Source organism: Aphelocoma coerulescens, chromosome 2 (assembly GCF_041296385.1).
Source record: "Aphelocoma coerulescens isolate FSJ_1873_10779 chromosome 2, UR_Acoe_1.0, whole genome shotgun sequence".
Classification (NCBI taxonomy): domain Eukaryota; kingdom Metazoa; phylum Chordata; class Aves; order Passeriformes; family Corvidae; genus Aphelocoma; species Aphelocoma coerulescens.
The window spans coordinates 49,869,655-49,891,472 of NC_091015.1; the positions used below are offsets into that span (position 1 = coordinate 49,869,655).

At 39.0% G+C, this 21,818-nt stretch overlaps 1 protein-coding gene across 23 annotated transcripts in view; it reads left to right on the top strand.

Annotated features, from left to right (window-relative positions):
• Positions 1–21,818, top strand: part of RBMS3 (RNA binding motif single stranded interacting protein 3) — a 711,765-nt gene that overhangs the window by 678,393 nt on the left and 11,554 nt on the right. For all 23 annotated transcript variants that reach the window (XM_069007351.1, XM_069007350.1, XM_069007373.1 and 20 more), the window contains one exon: positions 20,611–20,691. In XM_069007351.1, the coding sequence (XP_068863452.1) occupies positions 20,611–20,691 (81 nt within the window). The remainder of the gene's footprint in view (positions 1–20,610; positions 20,692–21,818) is intronic.

The following is a 21,818-nucleotide window of genomic DNA, read 5'->3' on the forward strand; positions in this document are numbered from 1 at the left end:
TATCTTTTATTTCCTTTGGATACTCCATGGTCACCGGTGGTTTAAAATGTCACCTGAAGGCCTCAGCAGAATAACTGCTTTGTTAGATAGGGTTGGTTTTTTTCCTGTTTAATCTTCCATTCTATTTGCAGATACTGCAGCTACATGGAGCTGAAACATCATCACATTCCCCTCATGTTCAGATTCTTGTTCAAAAAGAAGTCTCTGTTATTCTAATTGTATGTCACAAGGTCCTTGGAGAGCTACAGGAGCAAAGTTTCTTTGCAGTCTTGTGCCTTTCACGTTATCAGGTGTTAATCTTAGAGCTCTTTTATTTTATTTACTGACTGACGGTTTCAGTTACTGCTTGTGTAGAAAATATAGGACTGAACCCATTGCAAATAAAATAGCCTAGTTCAGGCTGAAACTAAGATCTTCCTTATCCTTTTACTCAGCCAAAGTCCGGGGCAAATGTGAGTGATTAACAACATGGATCTGTCTGGGGCAGGGGATCCATTTAAGAAGAAATTATTATGGTTGGAAAGGAGAAGATCAGCATAAATTCTCACAAGATTGATAAAAACCAAATAACTCCTCCTGCACCTTCCTTCCCAAAGAGTCCCTTGAAAGGCAGTTCCAATTTACCTCACATGTAATTTGAGATAAAAAGGGGCACTCAGTGGAACTGAAAAGCACCAGATTCAAGGCAGTCAACAGGGAACAAAGAACTTTTATCATGAAGGATTAAAGCAATTTGCAGAGTTCACTGCCACTAAATATTATTGAGACAAATAGGTTAGCAATCTTAAAAAATAGATTCAGCATTTCTATGAGTAAACATTTGTGGATGCATTTTTTGTGGAAGAATACTTAAATTGACAGCATAGGCCAAACACCTGCTCAGGTGAGCAAGGAAAGATGTGATCTTTTCCCTTTCTGGACCATCTTAAAATGCCACAGACTTGTGTAAGAATTGGGCCGATCAGCTCTTGTGTAGAGGAGACTCTTTCTACTCATCTGTTTCAACATGGGTTCCACAGTCTATGTTTGACCGTAGCTGTGGTTAGGTGGTATTTTTGAATGAATAGAGTTTATAAAATCATATTTCTGTAGTGTTCCCCCTTCTCTTCTGAGCTCAGCTTTACTTTCCTACCATTATTTGGTAGTGGCTTACTGTTTGCCTTTACGTGTAAGTGTGCCAACCTTCAAAGCCACTGCCTGTCATAGGCAGGAAAGGAAAATGTAAAAGGAGGATAAACACAGGTGGAGGGAATTCCATTTTTGGTCCAAGCAGCACTTCAGCTGAGCCCAGCAGGTTAGTAGCTTTTATTCTGTGTTAAATTTTACCTTCACATGACACTTCCACAAATGAATAAAGAACTTTTGTTGAGGACTCCCTGCCTCTTTTTGAGGTATCAGCTACTGACTCAAAAGTGACATTAGCCCAGATTCCCTTTCAGAGCAGGAGTCAGCTCCCTGATTGTGGTGATAAAAATACACATCAACACAAAGCAACAGTGATGGATCAGCAAAGCAAAAAGTATCAGCCAGAAATGTCCTAACTAATATAACTTCATTTTCATCATCAAACTAACCTCATAATATAATTAATTTGCAGAAGACTTCACGTAACTGTGAAGTAGAACATTTAGAGGCTTGTTTATCATATATTTTCTTAAACATGACTGCTGCAGTTCTATTTTGTGATTTCTAGAAATGCCACCTGGTGAATGGGAGTGCAGTTCAAAGCCATGCACTGCATATAAGATAAACTTCTTTATTTTGTAGCAATGGATAGAAACTGAAAGCCATACAACTGGTAGTATCTGGCATAAAGTTAGTGGTCTGCAGAGTATCCTGCCACAAAAGGCTCCCCTGTAGTCATACTCCCTGAAATTTTTGTTGATATCTCTGCTACAGATGAATCAAGATTGTAAACTCATTTTGCTAACTACTAGGAGGTCATTTACCTAAAAAATTTGAATTTTAAGAGGAAAAATATAATGTTCACACATTGTCTTGTGAAATTGTGCTGATGCTATAAATGACAGGGCAAGTTTGGGGGAGAGAAAGAATCTATTTAGCATAGAGGGAAGTAGAAGAGAGGAACAAATAATAAGTTTAAAAAACCCCTGAACATAATTCCAGGTTTGAAACATCCTGCCACACCTACAACTCACAAACTCCATAAAAGGTGGAAAACAGAAGTACTCTAAATGTCAGGTCTGTCATCTGTATTTTTTTGATGTGTTTCTCTTTTGTAAATGTGTTTTCCATTTTTCAATCAAGAACTCTTCGCCTTATTAGAACAAAACTTGTTTTTAATGTCCTGCCTGTGTTTAGAGAAGGCTCAGGTAATGCTGACAGAAATTATGAATATGGCTTTCCAGAGAAGTAATAAATCCAAGTATAAGTACTGAAGACAAACTCTGTGGGGTCTCTGTAATGCAAGGCAAGTTTGAGGATCTTAGAGAGGTGAAGGGTGTTTTTCAAAACTGTGACCATGTGAAAAGCAAGAAGTGGCTCCCAGAGGTGCTGCTTCCACAGCTCTTCTTCCCAAGAGCTGGGAAACAGATCTGTGGTCATTTCTCTACATGTACAGGTGTACATAAACACAGCAAGAAGTCTTGAAATGCTTGAGGTGGCTGTATCCTCAGTGGAAAAGAACAACATGATAAATTATATGGGAAACCAACTAGTTTTATCATAAGTAATGTCGCAGTCCTTCACACAATATCATTTCAGTCTAATGTGAAGCCCTTGAATTGTATCAACTTCAGACAGAGATGTAAACTTTAGCTGAAAGAAAAGGCCATGGAGGTGAAAGACAACAGTGGTTTGCAACACAGCGTAGGTGCATGAAGGGTACCCATGGAAATTTTAGTGGTGCTAACAATAAGGATATGAAAGTAGAATAGGGAAAGTATAACTTTAATATGTTGCAGAAATTGGTAATATGTTAAGAGCTAGACTAGTGTTAGAAATGAAGCATAGAAAGTTCATTGTTTGGACATCTAGAACTCAACTGGGCTGAACACCTTAAAATCAACAGGAAGGACTTTCAGATGTTGACACAAATCCAGAGCAGTGGCTAATAGCCTTTTTTCATCTCCAACCTCTGTTTTTCATCACAAAGAAGCATTGTTATTTCAGTTCAGAGCAAGTAATATTCATTTAAGTAGTGAGACTTCAGGATATTATGAAAAATTTGAAAATGTTTACTGAGCATGATGTACCAAGACTCAGAAAAGAGCTGTGCATCAAAATAACATTTTATTTGCAATGTCTGAGGTTTACACAGTCAAAGGGTAAACATATGTTGCAACTGAGCATTCATAGTATCCTCTTACTAAAAAAAATGTGAGCCCAAGAGGTAAGGTTGACTCATTTCAACATGTGTTGTGTGATTAGTAAGTATACTGCTCACTTTGTTTTTTTTCTTCCTTTCCACTGGGATGGGTACATTTTGTTAAGCAAAATGTTCCTGCTCTGAGCAGCAACCTTTGAATTACATTTCCCATGTTCTTTCATAAGGCAAATTTTTTAATTCCAGAGGCACTGGGACTTCACAGAAACACTAGATTGCAGATGTTGCAGTGTTTTGGAAGGTGACCTGTTGCCACATTACTGAAAACACATACAATGGAGTTGAAAGTGAATTTAATCTAAAAGATGTTCAGTATTTTACGTATTTTAATCACAGTGGAAGAGATAACATAACCTGTGTGTTGGACAAAGGCCTGGACCTGCACCTGCTCGCAAAAATAATATCTGTTGAATTTCACTGCCTTTTCCCATATCGTATCCCACTGAATTTCAGCTCACAGTGTGTTTCACAGTTAATCCACATGGTTTATCAGATGCTTGGCAAACTGGTACCCCAAAGGTTTAAACTTCCTGTAAGACAAATTACCAGTGCTTTTGAGGTATCTTTCTTGGTTTTTTCTGGAAAGAGCAGCCTGTTCAGAGTTCACTCATTTGTGAAGCAAGGTTAAAGGAAGGAGCTAAAGGTGCAGTCTTCATACATTGTGTAAGACACTGGGATCCTGGATATACAGTGATTTCAGCCTGAAGTTCTCAGAAAAGGATAAGCTTTGTTCAAATGATTTACAATTCTATAGGGAGCTGCTGATGGCAATAACCTCTGTGCCCTCTGATGGTATTTTATATTCTGTGAGTTATGGGTGATTCTGTGTCAGAGCTACAAGGCTGTAGAATCCTCTTTCTCCTGAAAGACTCAATTTGGGAGGAGAGTTCTGCTATATCTAATATTTACTATGAAACAGCTCAGTCAGCACTTTTCATTGAGCTGTAGCAAGGGGTTTGAGAGCAGCTGCTTTGAGTGAATTTGGGAGTTTGCTGAACTGAATTGTTTTTCTACCAAGGTGATGAACTCTTGAACACAGCAGATTTCTACTGTGTGGCAGAGGAGAGCCACACCTCATTGGGATGGGTCCAGGGAGCAGTTGTATCCCAGAGGCACATCTTTTTCTGGTCCTGTGAAGGACTGCTCTATCCTTCATGATACTTTATGGCTTTTGAATGTGATAGACACACATGTATGCTTCTAATTTTGCCTTTTTCATTTTAGTAATTGCAATACAGCAACAGACACTTTGTTAAGACTTTAGTATCTAAATGTCCAAATTATTGCGTGTTTGCCAACCTCAATTCCCTGTTTTCCTTTGCTGTGTTTCCCTTGGGGGTTTCTCCTAAATCAGTGACAAAAATACAGTAACAAGGGAAGTGGGAATTGGGCTATGATGGTATTCCCACAGATAACCTTGCCTAGTTTATCCACAGAATCCAAATTGGTGCTCAGAATTTTAGTGTTCAAAGATAATTTTTTAACAAAAGCTATTTTGCTGCCTTTCTTTTAACATGCAAATGCTCCTAACTAGCTTTAGTATAACTGATTTCCTCTGAAGACAATGGACTTAGAATCTTTAGTTTTCTGGGAAAAAATGGCTGTTCCAAGAAAATGGTCATAATTTGATTGATTGGTATTATTTTCCTATACACATTCTAGAAGATTATTGCATTACAAAAAGTTTATCCATAACTAAAAAATGCAGGTAGCAACAACTTCAGATTCTCTTGATGTGTTATGGGACATAGGGAAATACTAGCAAAAAATTCCATTCAGTGTGTGGCCATTGGTTGAAGAAGGAGGTTTCCTTAATTTATTTGTATCTGAATGATAGATATTGAGAGCAGAAGATCACTGACCTTCCTGAAATGTTTATCCTTTGTTTAAAACTGAATGTAACAGAGTTGGAAATCAGAAAATGATTGATGGAAAAATTTGAAGTAATTAATCTGCAACAGAAGGCAAAGAAAAGAATAATACATTTCAAAGCTTATAAATCCCCTTTTCTCTTCCATTAATTTTCATACGAATGTCATGAGCACTGTTATATTTTCTTGTGTTTCAAAACAGAAAAATATGGCTTGAGCACCATGGCATCATCTTGAGCTTATTTTTAATATTAGGATTTTGACTTTACTGCATACACTATTGGATATGTGTTCCAAGTAATGTTAATATGTATGATTGCAATTACAAATCTGGCACAGAAGTGTAAAGTATTAGTGTCTCTGGTCTATAATTGTTCTACAGGGATCTTTGCAGGTGGAGCTGATCCTATTGTAAACTAAGAAATTCCAGTACTTACTGTAAGTTTTAAGTGCTTATTTTTTAGGCAGTTAGTTCAGTTTATGAAGCTGTGGAGTTTTTATGGAAGTATTTTAACTCCATCTCCACATGTCCTGCAGATTTCTGCCAAATGTTTCTTCTTTTTCTTTTTTTTTTTTTTTTCCCTAAGGTACAAATTATACAGGAGGGAATCTATAGCATTTGCTGTTCCTCCCAAACACAACAGGACTCCAGTCTTTTCAGAGACATCCTGAGGCAGAGAGCAACTGACAGCTAGCAACAGCAGCACCTATATTGCATTTTATATTCTCAAGGTGTTTTAAAAATGTTAATTAAACCTTATAGCATCACTTAAATAATCAGACTAATGCAAGGTCTTCAACTCCCTTTGAGGTAAATGACCTCTATACAGTGTAGTCTTTCTTACAGTATGGACAGCAGCTCCTGTTCCAAACCCAGAGATGCTCAGCTGTACATTTAAGGCAAAGCCAAGAGTCTCAGTGTGATTGACTGCCATATGCTGTTCTGGTCAAGGCAGCTGAACTAATTGGCCCATTCTTCCCAGTAAGAAAAGAGAAGGTTTTACCAGTTCTAGTTAGATTTGGCTTTACTGCCAAGCAGTGAAACTTAATTGCTTCTTGCTAAATCATCTGTAATAATCTGTCCTCTATAGTAATAATAATGAAAAATATTTTGAAATAGAATTTTGAAGTTAACTCAGTGTTCTAAGTTCCCGTACCAAATTATATCATGAATGTCAAATATCTTTTGGCATTTATATTTCCCTGAGTTCACTAGCAGTATGGACAGCTGTGTCTTGGTGGTTGTACTTAATGTTTTTAGTCTTGCTCTGTTTTCATCTTTATGCTCCATGTAGTGTTTCTCATGATCTTCACAACAAGCAAAAAGTTCCAGTCCTGAGGCAAGGATGACAGTTAAGCAGATGCTGTTTCAGTTCACAATTACCATTCCTTCAAGGCTGTTAGGGGATATTACAGCTGGGCATGCTGGCAAACCATCCCCCACACACACCCTCCCATCCTAAGATTAAATTTGTTGTCCCTGACATCAGCCACTAAGTGACAGGCATCTGCAAATGCCCATATTCAGCTTCAGGAATAGCCAGTTTTATACTTTCTAAGTGTTAATTCTGCTAATTTCTATTTCTATTTAGTGTGGCCTGTGAGTTCAGTAATAACACTTCTATGTCAGCAGTGGTCCTTCTTTGTAAGGTAAATCATGCAAAGTCCTATGGCTTTAAAGTGTTGAATTAAATTTATTGGACAGAAGAATGGCCACTTTGTCATCTCTGTCATATTTCTGGACAAGGAAATCTGTGGTGCAGTTAGGACTTTGTCCACTGCAAATATTTGCACAGCACTTAATCTTTTGGTTTTTTATATATATTGTGTATAAAAGGAAAGGAGAAAGGGAACATTATGCTGATCAGTGAGCACCAGTGCAAAATGAAGATGTCTGAGCTTTCCAGTCAGTCCATGTGCCAGAGCCAGAAGTGCATCAAAGAACCCGAAAGGACAACCTAGCCTCGAAATAGATACTCTGCAAGATCCTCATGAGAAGAAAAATTACCTGAGTGGGCTGTGGCATTTAGAAGAGGCCAGGATTGCTTGCCTGTACAGGCTGGGGTGCATTTGTGCAGCGTTTGTTCCTTTCCACATGACTGGAGCAGAGGGATCAGAAGAGTTCACTGAGAACTCCTGTTAGGGCCTGTGTGGCATATTTTAAATATATGTTTTTAAGGAAAGCTGAAGATGATTTACGTTCAGTTTGATGGCTGTGGATGGGTTTTCTCAGCTATGGTTCTTATTTTTTTCCAGCACTGTGTGTTGCATCAATGCCTTGTCCCCAGTAACATTTAAGAGAAATATCTCGTAGTTTTGCCTCCTGATCTCATGATGAAGGGAAGGGTTGAAGATGTTCTTTTAAAGCACATGGGGGAAGGTGTTACAGCCTTTCTTCCTATTCCCAAGTGAATCTATCTGAAGCATTCCCAAGTATCTACAAAGAATCACTGGTGTCCTATAGCGGAAAGCTGGTTGCCCTAACACAGATTTGGGAGAGTGCAGGAGACTGTCTCTCCTGCTGACCTTATCAGTTGTTATTGTTTTGCTGTCATTGACAGTAATGTTTCATTAATCAGCAATTCCATTTGAGAGGATATAGCATGGTAGATTTTTTGTCAGTTTTAATGTTCGTGAGTGATTTATAATATTCTGTGAAATTAATGTATTATTTAAAGTATGTCTACAACTCTGACTATGCAGTGTGACACAATCAAAGGATCTTGTTCTCTCTTAGAACACCCATCTCCACGCTCTATCCATTTTATTTGCCATATGGAGCATCTATCTTGTACCATTTTCAAACTGTTACTATGCAGCCACTGAAAAAGAGATGAAAAATTGTCTCTAGACTTTGTATTTCATTCAGGTATAAATCTGAAAAAGTTCTAGACCATCAGGATTAAAGATGTAGGAATTGCATATTGAAATATCTTAGAGGATATTCCAGACTATCCTATAAATTGAGCAATGCATCCCTCAGTACATTTTTTTGTTTCCTCTCCTTTACAACAAGTAGCTCACTGGTCTACAGCATTTCCTTTCTCTCACTTGAAATGGTTTTTAAATGTGCACTGCTGCAAAACCTTCCTTAAAGCCAGTCATGACTGGGAATTTTCTCTTTTCTATTTTCCCTTTGCCTATCCTTATCTTTCTTTATCTTGAATTTGCCTTTGGGACCAGACTTACCCACTTTTCTGAGCTGAATGCAAAGTTTCTCAACCCCTCACTTCCTAGGTCTGCTCCCACCCCAGGGAAGCACAGCCTCGTAGTGCTGCTGAGTGACACGATAATACATTGCCTGGATGAGAGCTGACAGTCCTCTGAGAAATATGACAGTACCTCTGCCCTTGATCAGGCTTCCCATTTGAAAGTTTTCATTTTGGTAATTACATCCTTCCCAGATAGTAGCCCTAGTCATTGATCATACTAATATCATTATAACTGATTCCCGTAAGTCACCTTTTAAAGACAATTTCTATGGTTCCTTTTCCCCCTATATCTTCTTTCTCTGCAGTCACAGGATAAGACTTTTTCTGTCTACCCTTCATCTGATTGATTAGAAATGCCAAATACTTCCTTTACGTATGGCCTGGTAATATACACATCACATTTCTTCCCTTGGGATCTTAATCAGGACAAGTAATGGCCTTTAGCTTTTCTCATTAGCAAAATGGAAAAGCACCATACCCAATCCATTAGAAATACAGCATTGTAATATGAATTTATAGGAAAGTGGCTGCATGCCAGCAGACATGGAGTGAGTTTACCTTAAAGGATTTTCAGGGGAAAAAAAAAAGGGAGAAAAAGTCACCCCTTCTGTCTGGCTTGCAAACATTTTGAGCCATTACTTATCATGCCTGTCTGTCAGGCATTTTGCTGTTGCTCCTTAAGTGCTTTTTGGACATTTCTGTCATATAAAGGGCATTCATAAGGAGGAAATAGGGGTGTTTGAACATGTATTAATGTCTTCCCCAATGTTGATTCCCTTCCTTGATTATTCTCCTCATAATCTCTATCAGAATTAGAGAGAGAGGAGGAAGCTGGAAAGATTTTGTTATTTTGCTTTGCTTCTAATTTTTCACAGAATGTGCTAAGCTGAAAAAATATATCAAGAGCAACCATTACAGCATACTCGTCTGTCAAACTGAGACTGCTGCTCCGCTTTTTTTAGCCCTGTCTAAAACTATTTACAATCAGTACACTGAGCGAGGACAAGACTGATTAACAGGTGTTTTTCTCCAGTGATGAGAATTGCTTTTTACTTGGCCTGGTCTTTATTAGCCCTAAAAATTATTTAAATTCATACACCAGCACTGAAAACTTTCAGTGCTTATATTTTCCCAAACTGTAAGAAGGTGTTAAAGCACAAATCCATACCAAATGATAATTGCATACAATTTGAATGGATATGAAGGGATTCTGTCTCCTTTGGAAAACTAGCACTGAAAGAGCACAAAGAACAGCCTTGGAATGCTGCTATTCTGCCAGCACTAAGACACATCTGTTTTGCTGGCCCCTTCAAGCAATGGTCATGTTATTCCTGGTAAAATAAGTACTAAGCACACCCATAAAGCTCTGTGTCTTATGAAAAAGGAGCACTTGCACTTTTTTTTCCTCCCCAAACAAACCTCAGGTTTCCTCTGTGTTAAGTTGCTTGCCTGTACAAAGTGAGAGTCAAAGCTGAAGCATCAAGCTTGTGTTCTTGGCTACTTCACTTATGGTTCATCAGCTGTGTTGATCACACTTTCCCAAAAAAACAGTGTCCCAGTACTAGGTTAAGAAAATAGTACAGTGAAATAGTGTGAAAGACCTGCAGTAGTCAAAAATGGGAGGCATTCTAAAGGGACCTCTCTTTGTAGGAGGCAAATTATTGATTAGGTGACAGGACAGGAGGGCTTAAGGCAAGGAGGGATGAATATTTTTTGAGGTATCGGGATTTTTTTTTCCTTCTTTCCTTTTCTGTTTTGTTCTTCTGCTGGTTTTTTTTTTAATTTTTGGTATCTTTCCTTCTTTCTTACCTCTTCCCCTCATCATTTGGATGAAACAGTGACAAATTAGGAGAGATCTTGTGTAATTTTTATCACGCAGTAAGTTTAGGAGTTCAAAATTGTTAGCAGATCATTACATGGTAGATAAGCTGATGACATAGCAGTATAGTTCAGACTACTCTGCTAAAAGTCAAGATTTCTCCTTTGCTTTTGCAGCCCTATTGCTGATATGATCTGATATGTCTCAGAGATCCTCCCACAGTTGATAATTAACATACTTAGAGGCAAACTGTAATATTCTTACTCAGTCACACTCTATCAGTAGGGCATTGACTTTAATTTTAAGGCGATCCTTCTCCCATAAGAATTTCAAGAGTTTATGGAAAGTGGGAAAAGGAAGTCTTCCCCAAAAATGCTTGCTATTACCACCTTCCACAGCCCTGCCATGTAAGCAAAGCTAATGATCAGGTAAATATACTTAAAGATTTTGACACAACAATTTTATGCTAATGAGAAGCAATATTTTGTACTGCATCACTTTAAAACACTTTACTTTAAATGTACTGAAGTTGACACCAGCCTTTAAGGGTTAGTATTCTCTGTTATCCCCACCCTATCCAAACACAAATATGGCTGATCCTATTGCTGAAGTTGCAGATGGAAGAAGAGTTGGCTGAACAACATTCATGGTTTCCAGTTTGTGGGAAATTAATCTTATGAAATTTGGGTTCATTCTGATTCATCTTTTAAAAACTCAGAACAAACCAGAAAGATTCTCTCTTGAGCCAGAAATTCCAAACAAAATTTAATTTTCAGAAACAATGCCTCGCGGTGTTCCCAATACAAAAGACAGTCTGCAAGATCTTGGCAGCTGCCAACTGGCTTAAATGTCCATCTTGGTTTCTGTCAGCTTTCAGGCAGCAGCTGCAAAACACTCCCAGGATTCCATGTTCCAGAGCAGCCTCACCATGTCCGATGCTTTGGGCAGGCTTCCAGACCTCCTAATGGGTCGGCTTACAGGTCTGTTTACTGATGGCCAGATTAGTCTGGCAGCCAAGTCAGAAAACCCCAGGAATGTTGCTTTGGGGACACAACTTGATGGGATTGTCCTGGAAAAAAAGCAGGGCACTGGCTTGAAGACTGAAGAGGGACTGCCGGTTTCCAGGTGTGTAGGAAGAGGCAAGGACATCCCAGAGCCTCATGTGAGGGCCCATATGAAGCAGAGCTCTTGAGGCTTGCAAACTCCCTACTCAACCACACCAACTCTGTATTGAGCTGCCTGGAAGGCCTGAGTGAATGATTTGCAGGACATTTGTCCACACATGCCCAACAGCAGGATGATTTTCCTAGTATCCTTAGGGATAAGGGCCCAGCATTTCCCAGAGGGAATATGTTTCCCTCTGCCTAAGCCTGGAGTTGCATGTTCACCATCAATTCAGGAAGGCCAGCTTTCAAGGCATCCCTAATGCCACTGTTCACTTCCAGGGTAATCTCCAAAAGGGGATGTCTCCAAGGTGTTTCAGGCTCACTGAACTGGCAAGTTCTACTCCATATGCAGGAGTACTGGTGAACAGCAGTCTTTTTTATGAAGTACTGAAACGGTCCCTGCCCTGCCCTGCCTTGCTCTCTCCTCCCTTTCCACAGTGATATCTTTCATTATACTTAGCCAAATATTTTGGATTCTAGCGATCATTTAGAGATAAAGGACTGAGCACTATCATGCTTCAGCTGCTCTTAACAACATCCAAGGTGTACACTGGTGGTATAATTCTATTCTCTTACTACCTTTCATCTGTCCAGCATGACTGCCTTTTCATGCAGGAGGTATTGAAATTCTTCCTGTTTCTAGGAAAATTGGAAATACCAATATTCAGATGGCCTTTTGTCTGTTTTTACTGTTCCTTTTGGTTTGGTTTAGCTTCCAGCTAATTGTCCTGGCTTTCATCTGCTTCATTCTTGGACAGCTGGCCCATGAGTTGTCCATTTTTATCCCTGGTCTGAAAGCAATGGAAAGTGCATGTGATGATTGATAAGCAACTGTTATTTAAAAGTCTAAGCAGTTCTCCTTTTGTTTTAAAAACTTCATCCATGCAGTATGGACATTTGCACACAGCAGTCTGCTTCTCTTTAGACTCTTCAAATTCATGGAGATTTAATAGCATCTAGAAGACGTTTCCCTCTAGAAAACAATTATTTGTTCATATAAATGGATATGTTGTTAATGATAGCTCAATGTGCTCATATGTTGAGAGTTTCACCGACACATTTTATTTTTTTTACTTATGTTGAAAATATTAAAATGTACAGATCAGCCTTCCTTCATCTTACTAGCCACCATTCATCAGGGACTAATTGAAAGGATTGCAGGTAGATGGAAATTTCTAAGAATTTCCAACTAAGGCAGTGCATAGGGATTTTTTTTAATATCGGGAGCCAGTTATAATTCTACTGCATCACCCATTTATTCTTCAGTATACAGGATCTGAAAGAATATAAATGTGACAGAATCTCAGTGATTACCCACCCTGGTTGACCAAGACTGATGCAGTATACTCTTACGTTATGATACAGTCACTATATGCTGTTTTTTTATAGTGTGCTGCAGACAGGACTGTGATAAATCATGCACTAACCCATGCTCAAAAACTTGCCCCAGAGAGCTCATAATGTGCATTCATAGAACAGGTACAGAGAGGGTATTAGGAAAAAAAAAAAGCCTCTTTTGTAGAGAAATGGGTAAGAACTGAAGAAATCAAGAAAGTACAACAAATTGCTAGAGTCTTGTTCTTTGTTTTAAGCACAGAAGTCTTCCTCTCTTGCAAATGTATCCATCAGACACATGGCATTATTTGAATTATGCAAAAAAGCAGTTTTCACATCTTGGGGCTATTCATATGTGGACTCATACATGAAGAAACAGTTTACATTTTGGTACAGCCTCCATGGGTCCCCGCCTACAATGGAAGCTTTGTCACAAGGAAGAGTGAAAATATCATGGGCTTTGCTACACTCACATGGACTGCAAGGATCACTGGCACCCTCAGGTCAAGTTCCTAAAGGAAGTTACCAATTAATGAAAGATGCAATCAGAATGGGAACTTATTTTCACATCCTGATGTGTTTTCCTCCATTTTTTCCCTTTTCACACATTGATGAGATATTTGGAAGTGGTTTGAGACTTGTACTGAATTAATTTGTAGTGCCAGCCTTTAGACTAAAAAGTGGTTAAAGTGAATGAGCCGGTTTTTTATTTGTCTGTTTATACTGCTTGCATTTACTACAGTTTTTACAAAGTGTATGCTGTTGAGAGCATAGTGCACAGCTGTGGGGGGGGGTCTGATAGTTCTCATATTTGTTTACTCTAAATAGTCTTTATCTGATTAGTCCTGATCACTCTGCTTTAGTAGCAGGACTGAATTTCAGAAAGAAGAAAAGACCTGTTAGGGGGAGGGTTGTGTGGTTAGCTCATCGGCACTTTTCCTTCTATACCTTTGTATTATCTGATTTTCAAAGATTGGGATTTGTGCAGGATGTTTAGAACTTCTGAAGAGAAAAGGAGATTAGTTTGCAAATATAGTTCTTGAAGTTATTATTCTCTCTACCTTCATTTAACTTGCTCAGAGAATTAGGTAACATCTCATTAGGAAGGTTGAAAGGGAATTGATAGCCAGCATTCCTAAATACATTTGTATTACTGAGCAGCAGGGAAGGAATGTTAAATCCAGTAAAGATTTCTATTCTCTGCCTGAACAATGAGTGCAGTGGCCCAGCGATGGGATTCTGTTGAATGACAGAGCTGTTCTTGATAGGGCTATGGTAATTGTGTGGTAAAATGGAATTATATTATTATATTTTAGGCCTGACTGATAATTATTAGCAAAATTATTGTAATATATGCAAAAACTTTGTATCATTTATTCTCCCATTCTTTAATTGGGAGAAAGTGAAATTAATAACAGGCATTGAATAAGTACAGGATTGAGCTGGAAAATGAGAATGCTTCTGGGTAGCAAAAGATATTTTAAGTTTAAAGTGAAAACTGTGGCAGCTGGATATTGTATTTCACTGAACTGCCACTGGCGCTGATGAACTAGATGGTCCTTTTCTCTTCCTGAGTTCCCATGTCTCCATGCCAGACTATGGGATAAGAGGACACAGCAAGACAATGTTCTTTTCTGTTGGAGAGCAGGGTATTTTCAAATGAGAAGGTGGAACCAGAGAGAAAAAAGCAGCAGTTTTATTCTGTATTTCATTACAGTTATAACCATGAGCAATGGTCAAAGAGAGATGCAATTTTTATTCTTTGCAGGGAAAGAGATTTGAAAGTGGAAGGGCAGGTTTCCTTCACGGGGTAGGAAAGAAAAAAAAAAGATAAAAATAAATTCAGCCAACAGACTCATTTCCTTCAGTTTTCCAGCAATGCAAATGTTTTCACATAATTCTGTGAGTGATGCAGTGTCTAGACTTCTCAGATGGTTTAAAAGATTAAAAAAAAAAGCAGAAACAAACCCTGGCATTAATTCTGGGAATCCTGAAAAGCTAAGTCATTATCACTGTACTATAGCTCATGCGGTGATATGAAACCACAAATAGTCATTGAAGACCAGATTCTGGAATCCTTGCTTATTTAAGATACATGGTTTAGCATTTGCTCATGTAAGACTTCCCATTTAATCTCCCTTCAGCAGGCTGTGGTGGTGTAAATGCTTAAAGGCTTCTGCATTTTGGCTCTCGCCTTTACTGAAAAGGCTCTGTGCCTTCTCAGGAACATGGAAACTGATGATATAAGGAAAGAGATCTCTGATTCTTGCAACAGATATACATTGATATAAAACCAAAGCAAAACACCAGAAAAGAGCATGCACATAGAATTTATAAAAGGCTTCTTTAACATTTTTTCCTTGCTCATTGCTATTTGTCCTTAGTAAGTCTACTGATTTTGAGTGTTGTTTGAGGTTTCCAGATTTACTGCAACCTATCTGTTACTATCTCATTTTGTAAATTCTTTTTTGTTTTCTTTATACCAGGAAACTTATTCAGCATTGATCAGATTATCAACTGTTGTCACTCTCTAAAATCCCACAGTACTCATAGTGACCAAGAGAGTTAATGTAACTGCAGCAGCCTCCATCTAATCACAGCTGTGTTATTTTATAGGCAGCTAGGCCTATAAACAGAACTGAACTTTAGGGTGGTTCCTTATATGTTCTGTTAATGATGGCCTTCAGAACTTAAACAGAGTGTGCAGCCAAACTCTTCTGGTGATGTAAATGGAATAGTTTGGTCTTGCAAGAGGCACTCTTTCAGGCACTGTCTCAGCTGAAATTCAGTAACTAATGACTGGTGTAAAGGGTGTTTGCTATGTACCTCAGCTGTCAACCTCAGTTGCCTGACTCTGCCTTAACCTGGGCCTGAGAAAGGCAGGCTAGGGGCTGATTAGGGCAGATGAATAAATGGACATGACCTGTGCCATAGTCTCAATGTAAAAGCTCCTATAGTTTTCCTGTAGGTGACTCAGCTCCACCTTTGACGGGTAAACCATATTATCCTACTGCAGCATTCTCCCTCACTCTGCCAGGTACAGGCAGCTGCCTTCCTCCTGTTTTTTACTTCCCAATGCCTGTCACCTTTATGGGTTTAGTGTTTGCTGCAGGCTTAACACCATTCTTGCTGGAGCCAGGCTGGGACACCCCGCTGTTTGCAGATCTCTAAGAAGCGATGTTGCTCTCTAATTATTCTTGAGGGATCTCATTTTGTCCCCTCAACCCACGTCCTCATTTGTTACCTCCTTGCATTTAACTGTTTGTAGTCACAGAGTAGTATCTGAAAGGAGAGCAGACATGTACATTAACACTCTCATTTTCTAGCTATATATTTTTTCACACATTTAAGTAGTTTCAAAATGGTAAGAAACAAAAACCCCATTGGAAAAGGTGTGAGCAGAATTCTTAATGTAGCATATAGACTAAATTGGTACCTGATAAGTGCAGTCTGAATTAAGCAGTCTGGCATCATAAAGCATGAATTATATTATAGTACTGCACATCTTCAGTGCTGAGAACATGCATTCTCTCTACTGTATGAAGAAAACAATAGCTTACAAACAAATTAAGAGCATGTTGCCACCAGCAATGTAGTAGTTTTCTGTAGCAGAAATTACCAGCTCTTCAAGTATCAGAGTGCCAAAAAAAGCTCCTTTATAACCTCCAGATCCATCATCTGTGCCTGTAGAGTCACTATTCATTTTACTGTCAGAAATAAGCAGCTCCTACTTTTAGACCCACAAAGCCTGTACAGTTGTGGAAGAATGAACGGTGCTTTCTTCTACCTTGCACATACCTTGTTGACTGACCGATCACATCACAGCTCAAGAATCTTTCATCCTGATGGAAACACATGGCACGGAATGGATGCATTTGGATTTTTCAGATTCTCTCATTTCAGTGTTCATCATACTAATATTTAGCGGATTTAGCTGGGTGCTGCTGAGCTGAGCATGTGAGTCATGCTGTCTCTGTTTCTCACATATGTGTGGATAAAGAAAAGTAATGAGTGTGGTTCATGGAGAAAATAAATCCCAGTGATCATCTTCGGACATAGATGTCTTGTTTGCCATCTGCCTACTTCCAGGTTACATGAGTATCTTGAGGTAGATGGGAAGCCATATGTAAAGTATGTACATTTACAGCAGCTGTGATCCAAATCGAGCTGCATTACAACAGAGTCCCTCAGCTCAGGTATGTCCTTAGACTAGAATTTTCATCCAGGGTGGTCTTAAACTGAGTGGATTTAAAATATTTAACTTTTCTTTAAATCTCAGAATAATTTCTGGACTTCTTTTCTACCTCCTAGCATGGGTTCTACTCACTTTAAAACATCCAGAGCACATTTTTTAGTAGACTAGCTAGGTGAAGTGTCTGGGGATACCCAGGGAGAGACACAGATTCCAGAGGGCTCACTGTGTGCTGGATATGGAAGCTACTGAGCAGCAGTGTTCAGGAAGCTTTTTGCTAAACAACCAACTGTGAATATTCATGACAAGTAATTCAACTCTTGCATTATCCAAACCCGTTGATGTAACTATCAACACTGACATTGTGCCTTAGGACTATGTAATCTTTATTATCCTGTGAGATCAGAGAATTAGAGTTATGTAGTTTGCAAAGGAAAGAAATACATGTGAACTTGCTTGAGCTAGTGTCAATTATAATAAAAATTAATCTGTCTCCATTTTCATTACACTATTAGTAAACAAAGTTAAAACAGCTTCTCAGCACTTGGCTTCCCACGGTAGAAACTGATCCAGCAGAGCAGACACTCCCAAATTCATGTGGTCTCAGCTGGGACTCCCTGTGCTGCATGTGAGGGGACTTCAGATACTAGACACCAATTATGTGTCTCTGAGAACTAAGCTGGAGTTGTCCTTTATAGGTTGGTAAAGATTTTTACAGAAGCCTCAATGAAACCTTTAGTGAGACCCTGGAGATGGAGAATCAGTTCCAAGCCCCAGGACCATGTTTAATTGTCGACCGAATAACTCCTGCCTGAAATGGCGAGGGTCTCTTTACATTCATAAAGAGGAAGACATTAAATATGTTTGGACATTTCACTGGAGGGCACAATATGTGTACCTGTGATACAGACCACTGCTGCTGTGTGGTCCAGGACCAACTGGACTAGTTAAGCACCAGTAGTCTGTACCACTGAGCCTTGGCTAAATTCTCCTAGGATCAAATTCTTTGCCACAAGTACTATGACTTCATTTGTGCCATTGGTGGGACTAATTCGGCTCACAACATTCATCTTTTTAATTGTAGAACCCAAAAGGATTTATCAAAAAAATTGAACCACCACTAGAGAAGACATTTAGACAAGCAGAATGTTATATTCAGGGGAGAAGTCACTCTCCTACAGTTCTCCAGGGAGTCTGGCAAGTAACTGGGTAGCTTTGGTCTCCAGTGCTTTAAATCATTGCTGTTTGGCTGAACTCGGTTAAAACTCCTGCAAAAAAAAACTAAACCAGGAGAGTGTGGGGAGGTGTGAGTGTCTGAAAAGACCAGGGCAAGCAGGCTTTGGCCAGGGCCACCAGTGACATTCAAGTCAACAGTACAGTTTTCCCTAGAGATTGTCTGGCTGTGAAAGAAGCAACATGAAGCAGTCTGGAAAGTAAGATCAGGATCTGCCTCAAGAGATAAAAAAATAATAGAGTAAGAAACTGCACAAATACTGAGAGCAGCGCTTTTAGAGTCAGCGAAGACATCAATTAATTCCCAGACAGTTTCCATTGTTGTGCTACAGAACACAATGCCAAAGGATTTTGCAAAAATGGAGTGGTATGAATTAAAAGGCAATTGAATAATTTGATATTTATGTATTAAGTCACCTGGGTTTGTGTGTAAGGTAAGGGAATGGCAGACAACTGCCTAAGAGTCTGAGTGTTGATCTTCTGCCAGGTTTAAGGAAGAAATCAGAAGATGTTCAAGTTGAATGAGACCACTTTATTATTTAAATTAACACTTTCAAATAAACTCTATATATATTTGTACAAGTGATGCTAGACTGCTTAGATGTTTAGCACCTTTGCAGGTCTTTGCAGAAGTCTAAGAAAGCGTGCTTCAGGTAAATGTTAAATATTGACACATTTAGAACAATGCTACACAACAGATATCTTCCCAACATGTGAGGGCAACGTTACAAGGCAGAATGAACGGAGCGGAAGCGGCTCTGGAATACCCCGCTGTAACATTCTCATTAGCTCTTAATCTGTGAGGCAGGAGAACAGCCCAGCTGTACTGAGGACAATAGGGAGAGTTGGCCTAATGCTTTTGGTGGGTTAGCCTTCATAAAAAACACTATTGAATTCAATTCTCTTTCTGAAGAACAAGGAAAAAGAGCTGCAGAAAAAACATGGCCTGATACAGGCACACAGACACTGGGGGCACTCCTGTCTCTTTGCTCAAGTTAAGGAAAATACTGTGAATTTGGGTAAAAATATTGTGATGGTTCCCAACACCATATGCTGCTCATATTGCAAGTATGCATTCTATATCACATATGATCCTCACTTATTGTTTTTAATAGAAAACAATTTCACTTAAATACTTTTTATTTTCTTCTACGTGAAAGAATACTTCAGAATTTAGCTGTGAGATTCTTACATATGCTGTTGTCATTCCCTTAGGCGTTTCTCCGGCATTACTGCAGTCTGCACCCCACTTTGCAATTTCATAATGCATGTTTGTGACAGGCATATCAAACCATCCAGTTAGTTTAGAATTGAGGTGGGAGAGTGCTTTAAATGTAAATTTTACTGTAAACAGCGGAATAAAATCTTGCAAGCACTTCCTAGCTCTGCCAGGAAGCAGAGATATATTTAACTCATTTTAAAATTCATCAAATACATTGTGGGCTGATTCAGATCTTTGGTGTGTCTTTGAAGATAACATGTAGTGGAAGTGTCATACAGTCAGTTGGGGAATCAGGCACATTCTGAGATTCTTGTCGGTGAAGACATGTAGTTAGGACTGGATTGTAGAAAGAAAAGTACATATAGATCTAAGGACTTAATATTGATATTTTATTTGAAAATTTGAACAATGACTGTTGCATTCAGTTCAAGAGCTTTTTGAGAAGTGCTGTATATAAAGAGGTCAGTGCCATAACAATGACAAAGTTCACATGCACATGTGAATTTTAAAAAAGATTGTCTTGTAGTACTTGAGAGAGACAGTATTTCAGAGAAGCTAATACAAATTGATGCTATAATAGTGATTTGCCCAAGCTTCAAAATGCATAGGAAAGATCCCTGGATAGTAAGAATAAGACATAAGAATTTAGCTAAGGTATCTGTGTACAAAAGGAGAAACTCCAGATGGATCTTCCTCTTCCTTTATTTCTCCTGTCTTGGATTGCACCTCTCTGCAGCTTTGTGTCCCTGTAAACTCAACTGCTGTTGTTGATGGGGTTAAATATAGATTGGAATAAACCTCTCAAGTTTTATGCTTCCTATTTTGTAGGTGTCATTAGATAAGGTCAATGAGACTCCAAAAGATTGTTTAGACTGCTTTTTATCTGTAACCACTACATATATATGTGTGTGTATATATATATATGCTGCTGTCATGACTCCAGTGAGATTTTTGTAAGTACAAATAGGAGTCTCTCAATTTTAGAACAATCTGCTTCTATCAGAGAGATGTTTACTCTTGCCTATATTCAGATATTACCTTTATAGCTGGGTAAGTTGTACCATTACCTAAAGTTCCTAATTAAAAGAAATAATATGCTATACACTAACTAAAAAACTCTGAATGGGAAATTAAAATAGTGTCATGCTTCTAACATGGTTTTATGCATCTTAATTGTGGTTTTCTCCTGTTCATTTGCTTTTGATTTGTTCTAGTACATGACTGCTGCTGCACCTATGCAAGGGACCTACATTCCCCAGTACACTCCTGTGCCTCCAACAGCTGTCCCTATTGAAGTAAGTTTATCTCCATTCATGAAAGTAGAGTGAAAGGGGAGCAGAACTCTTATCTATTATGCCTTCTTGCACCTGTTGTTTGAAAGGGGCCTAAAGGTTCTTTATGGAGTGGTGGCTGGAAGCTTCCAGCTTTTTTAATTAGGACTGCACATTTCTTTCTCTTTTTGTTTTCTTTCTTTCCTTTTCCTTCTTTTTCCTAACCCCTCTTTTATTTTTTTTTTAATTATTTGCAAGGGCTCTTGTTTTGCATTTGTTTTGTTGTACAGCAGGTCATGGAATAAAACATCAGTGATTATGACTATTTTTTCCCCATGTACTTGGGAGGGAGATGGGAAGAGACAGGAAAACAAACCCAGCAGGCAGACCACGAAACCAAAAGAGATTTCAAGAAGAGAAGATTGCAAGAGGGTTTGATGCGGTCCTTAGCAAGCATAGGTAATTGCTGAAACATTTAGCCACCAGAAAAAGTGATTGAGCAATGGAAACCTTCCTCTTGTATATACAGACGTGGAGGATGCTGCACTGACTGAGTGCTTTTCATCCTTGAGGAAGGATTCGCTCCCTCCCTCCTTGGGGCTGAGTCATGCTGATGACAGTCTAATGAGTAAGTATTTACTCAACCCTGTAGACCACAAGCTGCTGGGAGAGCGTCAGCTTGGCCTCCACTTCTGTGAAGCTTCATAAGGGCAACTGAGCACAGCGAGAGGAGGGAGCCTTGGCATCCTCTTCCCTGTGTGTTTCTCTTTGGCACTACCCTCTTGTATTAACAACTTCTGCCCTGCTCTGGGGTAAGGCAAGGAGTGCCAGGGTCTCTGTACTTCTGTCTTCATCTGTGTGGACTTTGGATTTTGTGCTATTACTACTCTGTGCTTTGAGGATGTGAGTTAGTGCTACTGCTGGCATGGCTTCACCAGCAGTCAAGTGGGCTTATCCTGTTTTCTCCTAGTTCTTTGCAATTATTGCCAGATAAGGTCCCACAGGAAAGGCTACTACTGCTATGTCATACTGAGCTGGTTGTGTTTCAGTCCTTTTTGCCTCGGTATAATTTTGCCCTAAACTTCATTTGTTTGCAAATGTACTGTGGGTGCCTCTTTTCAATTGCCATTCTTAAGTCAAAATCAGGTAGA